General features: G+C 32.0%; 1 protein-coding gene across 1 annotated transcript in view; it reads left to right on the top strand.

The window, feature by feature from the left end:
* ANO3 (anoctamin 3) overlaps nucleotides 1-15,290 on the top strand; it is a 361,383-nt gene that overhangs the window by 207,394 nt on the left and 138,699 nt on the right. Inside the window, 1 exon segment of the mRNA XM_023532087.1 lies at nucleotides 2,824-2,942. Within this exon segment, the coding sequence (XP_023387855.1) occupies nucleotides 2,824-2,942 (119 nt within the window).

The following is a 15,290-nucleotide window of genomic DNA, read 5'->3' as shown; positions in this document are numbered from 1 at the left end:
TCATATAAATGAAATCATACAATATTTGGTCTCTTGTGACTGACGTTTTTCACTTAGCATAATGTTTCCACAGTTCATCCATGTTTTAGAATTATTTGATACTTCTCTCATTCCTTTCTGTTAATAAATAACATGCCATTGTTTGGATAAACCATACTTTATCCGTTCATCAATTGATGGATATTTAGATTGTTTTCATTTTTTTGGCTATTATGAATAATGCCACTATAAGCATTTGTGTACAAGTTAGTGTGTGTGTGTGTGTGTGTGTGTGTGTGTGTGTGTGTATTTATGTTTTTATTTCTCTTGAGTATATACCTAAGAGTGGAATGTGGAATCCTATGGTAGCTTCGTGTTAAAATTTCTGAAGAACTGCTAGACTGTTTTCCAGAGCAATTGTACCATTTTTCACTCCCTCCAACACTTGTTATTGCCTGTCTTTTTGATTATAGCCATCCTAGTGGTTATAAAATGGTCTCATTATGGGTTTTATTGGAATTAAAATAAACAAAAATGATATTTTTTTGAGAAATATCTATTCAAATCCTCTGCCCATTTTTAAACCGAGTTGTGTTTTTATTATTGAATTCTAAGCATTATTTATGTGTGTATGTGTGTTTATATATAGTCCCTTATCATCTTTGCCTTCCCCATAGTCTTTGTTAAATAATTTTTAGAGCTTAAAGGACCCTTTGAGATCTTATTCAAAACCTTCACTTTACAGGTGAAGGGAAAGAAAATTACATAGTTAAGATATGGCAAATTTAAAATGAGAAATAGCAGTTTTCTGACCCACAGGCCAGTGCACAACCCTCAATAGCATATGAAGTTTATCTATTGCTGCTTAAAATCAAAAGATGAAAAAAAAAGATGGAAGAGCTGGGGGAGAGACACAGGGAGACAGGGAGAGAATGGAGGAAGAGGAGTAGAGAGAAAGGAAAAGTAGGAAAAGGGAGGAGAACAAAGAGAAAGAGAAGGAAACAGAGCACTAAGCATTTTATGCCTTACAAACCTGGAAGTTGAACATGGTGGAGTTTGGGAACTACTTCAACAAATTAATCCAAAATTTCAGTTCCTTTCTCACTCACCTGACAACAGTTCAAGGCAAGTCCAGAGTTTGCATTTTTTATTTATTCCATCTGGTCCATTCTTCTTCTAGTTTACCTCCCACGTGACTTACTGCCTCACTTCATCTGGTCTTTGCTCAAATGTTACTACAGTTCTGTGTACTAAAGTAACCCCGCTCCCACCTTTGATGCTTTCACCCTTACTCACTACTGTGCTGACTGCAAAGCATACTAAGTATTTTACTCTATTTGTTTTTATTTATTTTTCTTCTCTTAGTTGAATGTTCTGTTTACTGCTATAACTCTTAAAAGAATGTCTGGCATGTCATAGGTGTTTAATAAACAATTGTTGAATGAATGAATTGTAATTTACTTAAATCTAGAGGAAACAGTATTTTCACAAAACATCTGCTTTGAAGTTAGATCCTGATAAGTTTCAGTTCTGGATGTACCCCTTGTTGGTTTAGTGACTTTGGCATGCTATTTAATTTCCATATGCCTTAATTTACTTATTATTAAATGTAAGTAAAAAATCATACCCTCTTTATAGAGTTGTATAACGGTTAAAAGAAATAATACATATAAAGATTCCAGTTCTTTGTATGTTAATCTTCCACCCATGTTAGCTATATTAATAGGTCTAGTTATAACCTTAAATACTTAGAGAATTTTAACATAATTGGCAATTAATTATATCCTAAGACATAATGTGACCTGTCTGATCTTCGTTCATACTACTGTTAAGAACCTGGTACTACCAGCTATCCCTGGCATATCATGTTATAGCAGATGTTAAGCTTTACTAATAAAAGAAATCAATGCATGCATTATAAACAAATTGTTTTTTCTTCTGTCATAATACTATGTCAGATGATTGAACTCTTTAAATTACTACATATAGTCGTCCAAGTCAATATTAATGCTTAATAGTAGTAACAGATCAGGGGGAAAAAACTCTCTCTAAAACATTTTAGTTAATTTTAAAAGTCTAAATATATATGAATCTTTTTGTTTTTTAATTTGAAGAGATATTTGTATCACTTGGAATATGAATTTTGTGAAGTGTATCAATAGTACTTTTTATAGTCATCATAGAGATTTTCTATTTTATTTTCTTTTACACTGATTATAGCGTGTTCATTATTCATATACTTGAATATGACTGATACTACAGTGTCTTACTGCTTGTATCATTTCAATGGTAAATATCATTTTCCATGACCTTTTTCCTTTTTGCAATTGTAGTTTGAGTTCAGTCTCCTAATATATTTTTTAAATCTTCCTTGTAATGTTTGTTAAAATTTCTTCTATGATTTCTCAGACTTCTTACACCTTTAAGTCAAATTCACATTTATAAACTTTCCAATTTTTAAGAAAATAATTCTCAAAGTTATACAATTTTTAATTAAACAAATAAATGCTTAAGAATCTACTGAATTCTTACAAATATCTTCAACTTCAGAAGAGATGATGTATCCAATAGAATTAGCATAATTCTAATTTTATTTTCAAACAGTTTTGAGTAATTAAATAGCAGAGATGCATTTAATTCTCATGAAGTTACTGTAGTGTACATATTAACTCATTAACAGACAAGCTTTTGTGTTATTAATTTTCTGGCTTATTTATTGGATGGATGGGCCAAATTTTATTTGACTGAGCCTTGGGTAAACATTTAAAAAAGATTAGTATATGTTAAAGAGAGAGAAAAAAAGAAGGATAAAAATGGTTGTAATTGTCTTTGTCTCTTTTCTAGCCCTAGGAAAAGATAAAGATTACATCGATGAATCAGAACATGCTAATTATGACCGATCTCGGCTCATTAAAGATTTTATCCCCAAAGATAATTCTGAATCCAAGAGAAGATTGCCTAAGGTAATGCAGATTATACTATCAATAAGCCATTTGAAGACCATAACTTCTAAAATCTTTCAATATTTTCAGTAGTAATCTATATCATGCTAGAGAGTATAAGTGGGCACGCAGTTTAATATACATACTTAAGGACTCAAAAGTGAAAAGTAATATGTAGACGTTATATTCATTTATATTATCAAACAGAACTTTTAAAAATAATCTGAAATGCAAAATCATTCAGCAATATTTTCTTTAGGAGATTATTTATTTTTCATGTTTTTTGAAAAGCAGCATGATTTAATGAGTACATAGATTTTAGTATCAAATGGACCAAGACTTGATTTCCAGTTCTCCTACTTACTAATTGTGATACCTTGAGCCGGTTAATTAAACTCACTTAGCCTTGTTTTGCCTATCTGTAAAATTAGAATCATGTTGTCTGCTTGACAAAATTCTTTGATGACTACATGAGATAACCCTATGAAAGTATCTGGAGCATAGTAAAAGCTGACTGTACAGCAGGTTTTTATAACAACTTTGAGATTGAGAATACTTCATTAAAATTATGATTCAATAACAAATAAGTAACTGGTCTAGCGTTCAATCAAAGAAAAGAAACCTGGCTCGAGCAATTGCAGCATTCCGCAAAAAGACTCTTCAAAGCTTTTGAGTGTGGTCATCCAATACTCCTTTGATATGTTCCAAGACAAATCCTGACTCAATCAAAGCTTACCTTTCTTTTCTTCTTGTTTTTATTGATTAAAATAGAAATGCCTTTGTAAAAGCTAATTTAATACAAGGAATGATTTAGCTTTCATTGTCACGGCATGACTAACAATCACATTCGTGATTATATTTTTCTCTGTGATGTTTGATTTGGTTTGGCTTGGATTAACTTTGCAAATCCCTTTATTAGTCACCACAAAGCATTCGTGAATAAATGTGGAATGATTTAAATATCACTATCATAAAAAAAACCAAACTTTAATAAATAAATTCAGGGATAATGCTTCTGCCAAATTTCTTTATTCCTCTTTGGTTTTATTTAAAGAAGTCACTATTTTGTGACAATAATTCTTAGGTTATCTTTACAAATCAGGGATTTATCTCCCTGTGTTTACTTCATCTTTCTCTCTCTCTCTCTCTCTCAATCTCTCTCTCTCTCTCTCTCTCTCTCTCTCTTTCTCTCTCTCTCTCTCTCTCTCCCTCCCCCTCTCTCTCTCTCTCTCCCTGTCTGATCAATACAATGGATGTTTAGACAGTCTCTACCATCTGTAAAGCATTGTTCCAATGAAGGAATTATAACATAAACTAAGGAAAAACAGAGGCTGTTCCTTAAGATGCCTTTATCACCAATAGGAAGACAAGCATAGCATACTTCAAATAGTTAGAAAATAAACTAAGATTAAATAAAATCTGTATATCTGCTTCTTTAGAATTTACCACATGCCGCCCCAATCTACCCTATATTTCATTTCTGCTCTTCAGTAGCCAATTCCCAAATCTCTGACTAAATTTGAACTTTAGAATATAAAGTTAAGAAGAATCAGTTAAACCTATATGCATATTTTGGTTTTGACATTAAAACAAGAGATGGTGTGTGATGATGGTAATAGGCCACAGATGTTGAATTTAAGAAATCCTAGTCTAATGTCTTGGCAAATCTACCTGATGCAGTAATCATCTACTATTGCACTTCTACTCAAATTGTATAAATGTTATGACTCAGTGATGTTTTTGGATTCACTCTTCTAACTTCTATCAGAATATGTCCACTTTTATCTATTTCATAAATTAGGGCACAACACAAATTCCATTTCAACCAATGGTTCCATTACAAAAAAAAAAAATGTTTAAAAGCCATTAACTGGTTACTTGCTTGCAAAGCTTATCTTTAAATGAAGGGCAAAATAATTGGCTTAGAATACATTCTTTGTATACATTTGCCACAGGGAACCTCAGAAGGCAATGACTATATATCCGCTATTTGGACTACTGTCTGGATACCTTTCAATTTGTAAATTTATCAACCTTCCTCTTATTCTACTCCACCATGAAATAATATGAGTATATATGTGTATATAATTACGTATATATTATGGTATGTGTATATTTTTAAATTGATCTTATGAGATTAACAGTATTTATTCATTTATGCCCCACAAAATAACAACTCTCATGTGGTTTAAATTAATAGGTATTTATATATGTGAATATAATTGTGTGTTGCTGAAGATCTTTGCTTAGGATGATTGTACTGGTTGCAACTTGCCCCGTGCATATTATGCAATGTATCTGATATTTTATTTCTTCGCAAAAGTTATTCAGTTGTAACGAGACCATTTTCGGGATGACAAAGCAAATTTATAAAGAGTCAACAGGAAAGGAGCCTAAACTTGTAGGGGAAAGTGACTCCTAATATAAGCTACATTGTGAGTAATGACAATTTCCGAATTACAGAAAACAAATAGAGCTTTCTCACAAAATTTGCCATTAGCTAAAACTTTAGGTTCATAGGAAATAACTCCAAATCCTTCAAGGTGGTGTCTTACATGGAATTTAAGGAGAAGCTGTGTTGAATTTGTCAACTGTAAAAATGAAAAAATAAATCTAGAAACACATCCGATGAGTTTACCGGGCATTGTGTTGATAGACTTTATATCTGTTCGATAAATTGTTTTGTCAACCATTGTGTAAACATTTCCTCAATGGTCTTGAGTCAGCATGGTGAATTTTTATTTTGATCATGTATCCACTGCTTATGATAATTTAGTCAACTAAGTATATTTGTAAGGCATTATAGTTTGTTCTGGAATTAATCTTCAGAAGAGTGAATTATATCTTTAGAATATTTTGCTTCAAATCTTGAACTTATAGTATGTGTTATTTATTTATACTAAAATTCTTTAATATTTTAGAGATTAAAAGGATCTGCAATATTGAGAGCTAATACAATGAAGTGATATTGATAAAGTAATAGGGTAAATAGTATATATTTAAAAGCTACTATGTGTGAAGTATGATATTGTAGGATGGAGAAATATGGCAAACACAGATATTGTTACCTAAGTACTGGGATGCATGCATATAAATGGAGAAAGCTAAGAGCTCTAGAAATTAGAAATGACATTAAATATAAGCTAAGTCTAGATTTAGCTAGCCTCACACTTAAAATGAGAGCCATATTTAAATATGTCAGAGGCATTGTGGTAGAAAGAAAATTAGCCACAGTTCTTTCTTTTCTGTATTCACTCTATTTTCAATGAGATTGCAGGTCTTCCCATCAAGAGATAAAATCTATCTCTGGCCTTGGGACTTGCTTTGGCCAATAGACCACTGTAGAGGTGACAATGTGCCAGCGCTGAACTTTATACTTGGAAGATCTTCCACTCTCATTCTTTCTCTTGGGGTTCTGCCCCCACCAAGTTAAAAAGTCCAGGCCAGACTACAGGAGGATGAGTCCATGTAGACCAGAGCCTGGCGAGCCCGGATGCCCAATTCAGGCAGAGATATGAGAAAGTCCAGTGGCAAAGACCAGGAAACGCAGACTCATGAAAAAGTCCCTGAGTTCTTCTAAGACCAGAAGAACTACCCCACTTGGCCTAAATAAGCTAAATAAGCTAAAGAATCATAAGCTAAATAAAAAGTGTTTAGGGAGGGTTTGTTTTTTAGCAATAGCTAATGGAGACAACCATAAAAATTAAAGGATAGCCTATTGGCTGGTACCCAAGATTGTTAATATAGAGTGAATTCTTTCTGTTACTAGGAATATTTGCAAAATTGTACCTCTACAAAATACTCATATTACCTATTTAACTCTACAGAACCCGAGTATATTTAGGAATATTTGGAAAATTGTGCCTCTACACATACTCATATTATCTATTTAACTCTAGACAACCCAAGTATATTTAAATATTATAACCTAAATCGCATGGTATCTAGACAACCTTTCTAAAACTTTGTGAAATTATCTTTTTTAAAAAAATCTCTATTTACAAAAGTACTTTCTTTATAATAATAGTAAATCAAGATAAAATTTTAATGTTATTTCAGTTAAATTATATGTGTATAGTTAGCAGCAGTCACAAAAACCCAATAAAAAATGGCAAAAGAATAATTTTTTTAAAGGCAAGTTTGTTTTCTTTCAATGTTTCCACAAAATAGTTCTGTTACACCTGTGTGGATAGGAAATTTCAGGAAGCAAATTTGTAATCTAAGAAAAGGAACAATTCTATAAATTCAGACTAGGGAACTTGGGCTGACTGCAAGCAAAGTTCTAGAGTAGAGAAGGAATGTTTTTAAGATAGTTTGAATAAATATTGCCTTTCTCTGTATCATCAATATAGAGAACTCTGTGAATAACACTTGAAGATAAGATCCTATAGCCAACGGAATGGTCCTCACAAGCAAAATTTTTCTCTCTATCAAGGAGCCATGCCCTATATACCAGCCAATGGCTCTAGATATGGACAATTTACAGGGAATGCATACAATTAATCTAGGTTAGAAGGAACGAAACTGTGAAGCAGAATCCATAGTTCCTGTAGCAACCATTAATGAAGAGTTTACTGCTGCTACTATCTCTTGGGATGCCAAAAATAATTATAGCTGTTGCCAGTAATGAGTCTAGGAATATGAATTTGTATTCCAAATTACAGTGATGTCTCCTCTTACAGGATGTTGGGTATTAAATTAGACAGGAAAGAGGTTATGGACCAGGAAAATCTTGACATGAATATTTTAGCAATTCATTAAATTTAAATCACAAGGCCATTCAGTTTGACTGTGTCAACTGGCATTGGCAGATGGTGTTCGCCTTTAACTCAGCTGGTAATAGGAATAATTTTCTGATAAGACTGGCAATGATGATCATGTGGAAGAGAAGATGAGAGGGAGATAGCCTCTGCAGCCTTCTATAATGTACCTTTCATATGGATATTGGCAACTATTTCATTTGCCTCTATGGCTCTTTGCCTCTAAATCATGTATTTTGAACTTGCATATTTTTCCCAGCAATTGAGAAATCATGATGACTTAAACTACAAGATAAATGACTAAACTAAAGCAGCCTTATATGGCTGCTTTAATTGATGAGATTTTACGTGAAATTAAATGATAATTATTTGCATTTATTGTGATAGTTTCTCAAGAAAATGTTAATATTTTCCTAACTTAGAACCTGAAGTTCTAAGTTAGGAAAATATTAACATTTTTTTTTTAGTAATATATCATTATGGAAAATGATACCCTAATATTTAATTTTCATACAAAATATGGGACATACAGAAAATCATAAAAGTTTATTGATATTTTAAGCCAGTGTTTTAAATTTATCTTCTTGCCTATTATTAAGAAAACTCTTTTCCAGCAGCTCAAAGGATGCATGGTCTTCTCTGCAGAATCTTTGATGCTGAGGAGAGAGTTATTCTCCTTGCAAACATAAGAGGCATCTTTCTCATTTGTGCCACTTAATTGCTTACTTTGACCCTGAGAATCCCATCCTAGAAAGTGGCGAGGACATGTTCTACACTAACTGATTGCTAGTTTATATTTTCCAGAAGATTTAGTATAAAATTTTCCAGAATCCCTCTAACTTATCCGTGGATTGCTTAAACCCAAAGTGGATGTGTTATAATAGAGAAAGTATTACAAATCAGCAAAGAAATATTGATCCTTCAAAAAATGTGCAGATGTTCTCACAATAACTGGTCAGTTATTCAGAAGGGATTGAAATAATTTACCTGACTATCTTACATCTTACATCAAATTAATTTAAGAGCTAAATAGATAGTAAATTCAAAATTAATATGTAAAGAAACATAAGCATTTTTAAATCACAGAATTAAATAAATGGCCTTTCTAAATGGCTTTTGTAAACCGACAATAAAATCAATCATGGAAAACTTGATAGATTTGACTATCTATCAAGTATCAAAATTACAATAAAATGTAAAAGTAAGAGATAAATTTAAAATGTGATGATCTGACATACTAGGATGTACATGCAAAAGGGTGGTTAATCTTAATCTGCAAAGATATTATAATTAATAAATGCAAAAGTAAAAAGGTAATTGAAAGACAATATAATTTTAACATGTAAAGTGATTAGCAGTACTAACAATTGCAGAAATACAAACATAAGCAATGTTTTTAAACCAAACATTTTAAAACAAAATAAAACCCAGAATTTACACTAACCATTGTCAAACTGTTATTTCTTGCTCGTAGATATGTATATTGATCCGAATTTTCTCGAAAACAATTAGACAATAAGGATTAAAAGCCTGAAAATAATCTTACCTTTTGACACACTCTAGGAATTTATCCAGTGAGTGTAATTAGATGTTAGCTCAAATAATTATGTTTAAGGATGTTTCTCACACTGTAATTTGTGAGGGAATGGAATACGGAGAATAAAGCACTTAAATGTTCAAGAGTAAAAGATAAAATTAAAAATAGCAATGCCCTCAAACAAGGCAGTTGAAAATAAACCCCCCAGTCAGTATGATTATGTAAGAAGGTAGTTATAAAAACAATATGTGCAGTTTGATACCAATTATATAAAAATAACTACCTCTTTTTCATTGAGAAAATACTAGAATTGTATACAACAGTTTTTTATAGTGTTTATCACTGGATGGTAAAATTCAAATGACAAAGTTTACTTCAGGTATTCTTAAATTTAAGCCATAAATATTATTATATTATCATTCTCATTTAAAAATTTTACACAGCTAGTAAATGACCGAACCAGTGTTTGAAATAAGATGATCCTTTCCCAAAAGTGTTTTTATACATTGCTATACTGGCAAGACAAGAGCTATTCAAGACTTCACCTTTTTAGTCTGGCAACCATCGTAAGTAGCATTTCAGTTTGCCCCTCTGATGTGTATTAATCATTTATACAACAGTGCTGTTACAAGCACTTTGTATGCATTATCTCATTTAATTTTCCTAACAATTCAATGAGAGTAAGTAGTAGTAAGCTCATTTTACCAATGAAAAAATAATGTTAGAGAGGTAAATTTCTGGCCCAGTCTCTGAGCTAGGTAGGAACAGAACTGGGTTGTAGCATAGCATGGTTCTTTGACACCAGGACCCGGTGCTTCTCTGACTCCAGTTCAGTGGTTAACTGTAAGAAATATACTTGTGTATATTATCCATACCTTTCTAAATCATACCTAAACTATTGCTCCGAAGTAGCAGCTCTGCATTTTAATAATTGTGTGGCTAACTCAGAACTTCCCAGAGGTGGGTCGACCTGTTTATAATTTACTCTTTTATCAACAAACAAATAAAAATAGACAGGGAGTTGTTACAAACTTAATACTAAACTTCAACAAAATTAGTGAAAAGGGATGAGGTGTATATTCCTTGGGATTACATAATGATCAGTGGATTTAATATTTTCAGATGCATCACAGCAGAATAGCTCCCTTTGTCATTCAGAAAACAAAACAAAACAAAGCAAAACAAAACAGTTCACCCCACTCTTCCACAAAAGCCCCTACAGCTTCCAACAGCTATGTCCAGAGCAGAATGCTAGGATATCAAGGCATGGAGACATTTTAATTATTAGAGTAAATTTAGGTACAGTATTGATCTGCTAGGGCAGTTGTCTTTAGTTCCCTCAAAAACTGTAGAGGAAACAAAATGTGCCCGTCTACTTAGGAAGTCTTACTTCATAACAAATACAAGGAAACGAACAAGATGCCTTGAATGTTTTCTGACTCCTGGCACTAATGTCTTGGTAATTAGACACATAGCAGGCTTCCCGAGTCACCAACTTACTGGTTTTCCCCATGAGTGTTTAAGAGCTCCTCTTGGAACATCTATCTCCTAAGCCTCCCTGAAGGACATTAGATGTAAAATGAGAGCTGCAATAACTTGTATGCAGAAATTTTACATACGTTTTTGGGATATGAAAGTAAATTCAATATATTAGCGTGTGAGCATACCAGTTAAATGGTACAGATAATTGTTTTACTTGATATTCATACATTTAATCAATAATAAGCTCACATTAAACTGATTTTCTAGCTGCTTGAACATGAAGGCAGCCAGAGAAGTCAGATCAAAAGTAATTCAAAGTCAAGGCGACCTCATTAATCTCCCGCTTCTGTTTATGGAGTAAATCAGGTAACCAGGCCCTCCAGGTTATGTGTGTATCAGAAGGATCACAGGATTGAGAGTTGGAACATTCATAACAATGATCGTCTGAAATAATTACAACAGCTAACATTTATTAAGGTCCTCTCAGGGATTTTGTTGATAACCTATATTCTTTTAGCCTCAGAACAACTCTGAATAGGTAGAGAATGGAGGCTCAGAATGATGAAGTGACTCCCCTGTTATCATACCTCTGGGTAAGCAGTTGGCAAGAATTATATGGAGATGACCATACTATTAAGCACTGTGCTGTGCTGTACACAAAGCACTGTCGAAGCCACAAGACAGGTAGATCAGGCAGTTAAAGAACATGTTTGCATTACTGGGGAATGATCATGTACACTAAGGACCATTTATATTGTGCTTTCCTTGATGTTTAATGCTTCAGAGAAAAATAATAAAATTGAAACTCCTGTGCTCAGATCCTGATAAACTATAAAATACTCATTATATCTCTTCTGTTTATAGTCCTTCAACTCCCCATGTATTTTTTTTCAATTCACATTGGCATGCAGACTTCTTAATCTCACCAAATGAATCCACCAAAATATTCATATTTTGAGCAGCTATCACTGTCCTCAAAAGAAAAAATTTCAACAAAAATAAAACTCTGTTTATTAAATAATTTTTGATGCTTGTGGAAGTTTTTAAAATTGTTTTCTTACTGTTGATTTCTTTGGGAGAATGGGGTGAAGGGTTGAAGAAGTAAAATTAGGAGTTGATAGTTGATCACGGGGATGGGGCCACGGCAGAGGGAATGCAGTTAGCATTAATATGATGGCTAAGTGGAGGGCCGGGGAGGGAGGGAGCAACTGGGGGGATCATTTTATGAACTATATAGATGTCTAACCAATGCACTGTATACTTGAAGCTAAATTAAATAAATAAATTTTAAAAAATGAAAAAAAAAGTGTGATATAGGGAAAAATTGGGTAAACAAATTATTAAAGCACACGTTGTATTTAAAAAAAGGATACAAATCAAGATTCCAGATAAAAATCCTAGTCATGGAAACTTGTATGATTTTATTAATCCCTTGATGCCATGGGCAGTTTAAACACAGGGATTATAGTAATCTACCTTTTGTTGTTTTAAGGTTTCAGACTATGTGTCAAGTTAAAATTTCATTTTGTGAGCCTAAAAGAAAATCAATTCTTAAGCATACTGATTAACTGAAGGCCATATCTATTAAGTGGCTACCTCTTAGTTTAGTGTTTAATCAATTCCATTATAAGCTGTCCTGAGGAGGCTTTCTTAACAGAAATAAATGTAATCATCTTTCCCATCTTATCGTGTAAATGTGTCCACAGGGGGACAAAAGACTCAATTTTATTATTTTTTATTTATTTTTACATAACATTTACTTCTGTTGCTTTCAGATTACAATCACTTCATTATATTCAACCCAGAGCCAAAATAATACAATGTCTAGTTTAACAGATACAGAGTTTTCATAAACCACAAAGGTTTCTATTGTACCTTTCTTTTTTTTTTTTCATTTTTATTTTATTATTAGTTTCAAGTATACAGTACATTGGTTAGACATTTATATAGTTTATAAAATGATCCCCTTAATTGTCCTTTCTGTCCTCTGGCTCTCTTTAATGAACAAGAAAATGAGGCAATTTCCATGAAAATCTAAAAAAATACATAGGAAATTCTAGTGAACCCCACTCAGCTACCAAAAAAAAAAAAAAATTATCTCACTCACCAGTAAAACAAGGTTTTTTTTTGTTTTTTGTTTTTCTTTTTTTTTTTTTTGCCAAAGCACTTTATTCAGATTGAAACATACCTCCCACCTTTTATGTTAATCTGTCCAACTCATTCAAATATCTTAAAGTATAATAGATTATTAAAAACTGACAATAAATTCATCAAAATGTCACTGACATTATATGACTAACTGTCACTTAGATGAGTCATACGCTATTAACCAATGACACATAAAGGCAGCCCCCTATGGCAGCCCATAACCAACCCCCTTAAAATGTAATAAAAAACAGTACATATATCCTTATAAAGAGATGAGTTGTCTTTTTTAAAAATATATATATTATTCAGACTCAAGCATTCGAAGAGTTGTCTAAAAACTCTCCAGTCAAATGCTTTGTACAGCAGTATTTAATATGTAACACTCTAGCTAATGGAAAAAGCAGGCGTGGAGGGGAGAACTTTCTGTTGTCATGCTGAAGAGTGCTTAAAAGAAGATTGTCATTTGAGACTGTTGTCAGCAATGAAGGATTCCAAATGCAGCTGAACCCAGAATTCTGACGGTGGTATGTTTAAAAGTTCATCAATCTTAGGAATTCTATATCACTTTTTGGTTTTCTTAAAGATGCATAGAGAAGCCAATTAAGAATAATTGATATTGATTTTAGAATTGGGGATGAGTTTATCTGTTATTTCAAAACATTAGAAATTTATTTTTAAAAATAAATATATGATCTATATTGTTATATTTTAAGTATCAGTGTTTATCTTACTTGAAAAACAAATGCTGCCTCTGAAGTCTTGACTGTTTTAAATACATTTGAATATGTTTCACTGAAATAGTTATTCAGAAATTCTACTCTAAATAAGTTCTTGATTGAAAAATATATAAAATAAAATTACTTGAAAAGTACTTATTTTTTAAATGTTCTTAAGAATTATTTTTATACAAGATTTTTTAGTAAATAATTCAAAGTAGAAAATTCTGAAAAAAATCTGAACTTGTAGTATATCTCTTAGCATTAAATGTTAAACAACTAATACAACTATGAAATTCACTGTGATCTAAGCTAGGTAACAAAAGGTTTCAGCCTGCCGTTTTTATTTTTTCCTGGTTTTAAAGGTGATAGGAAATTAATTTTGTCCCATCGGAAGGCTTTATTTTAATTTCTTTGTTTAAAAATGTCAGCAGTTTCCCTTTGGAGATGAAAGGTTCAATTTTTAAATCTGAATTCAAGGTTAGATTACTTAGAATGGATAATCACTGACATAAAAATAAGTGTTCTTTTCTTTAAGAAGAAAACGTACTTAAAAGATTCTTTATATAGTATTTAAAATATAAAAATCAGTGAGCAGGAAAGGTATATCCTGATTTATTTTCTGTAAATTACTCCCATGAAAAGGAAATGTAAAGCTCATTTATTTAAAAATAAAACACGAGTCTGTGTTCCATCGAAGACTATTCTACTTAGAAAGATTTGGCTTTGGTTTTCATTAGGCAAACCGGAAAACCTTTATTTAGAGTAAATAAAAAATGGGAATAATAAAAGTTTAAAACAGCACTAGTACAACGCTTATTATATTATAGAAATCCAATTAATACTTTTTCTCTTTTTGCTTTAGTTCCCTTTTAACTTTTTAAAAGAATATTTACACTTGCTTCATAACTCTTATTCTTGCCGTGGATATATGTTTTATTAGATGGTATTCAGAGCCACACTTGATCCAGTTATGTAGGTCAGGTATCTCAGGTGTTTTGGATCCAGTCTGAAATCTCATCTTCAGTGATTAATTTCCTATCTTCTTTGTAACCCCATTGATACTGTGTTGCTCAAGAAACTATCTTATTCACATAGAATACTCCAAATGTGAAAAATGAATGATTCCCCTTAAATAAAATAATGAAAATTAGTATGGGAAAAATTTACCTCAAAGTCAAAGTGATAAATCATCTAGATCAACTCATTGTTTGAACCATCTTGAGAGAAGTAGTAAATGCAATTTTTCTATAGTTCTACCTGATCTTAACTGAATTAATACTCAGCCATCTGAGTATGAAAGTAGCTTTCCATTTAAAGACTCTTTTCAGGAAAAAATATGTGCTGCATAATTATACTTAATGTTCATAAAAAATGTATGTTTTACAATCTTAAATGCTAACATAAGCAGAACTATCACTAATTATTAATATATTTTAAAAATTATTTTTGGACCTTTTTTCTCAATGACATGTTAGATTACTTTCAGTAACATTTAAGGTTCACATTCTAAGAAATTTTGGCTGTGGAAACTTAAACAAAATACATATGTTTCTGTTTCTAAACAAATACTTTACAACAGTGGTTGTCAAACTGGGAATATCAGAATCACCTGTAAGGCTTATTAAAAAAACAGATGACTGGGCTTTATCCCAGGAGCTTCTGATAACAGTAATTCAATTTGAGGCCTGAGATTTGCCTTTCTAACCAGTTTTCAGCTGGTGTT

The sequence above is a fragment of the Pteropus vampyrus genome, unplaced genomic scaffold (genome assembly GCF_000151845.1).
Source record: "Pteropus vampyrus isolate Shadow unplaced genomic scaffold, Pvam_2.0 Scaffold76, whole genome shotgun sequence".
Taxonomy (NCBI): Eukaryota; Metazoa; Chordata; class Mammalia; order Chiroptera; family Pteropodidae; genus Pteropus; species Pteropus vampyrus.
The sequence above is the reverse complement of the archived record's forward strand: the minus strand, read 5'-3'. Positions and strand labels throughout refer to the sequence as shown.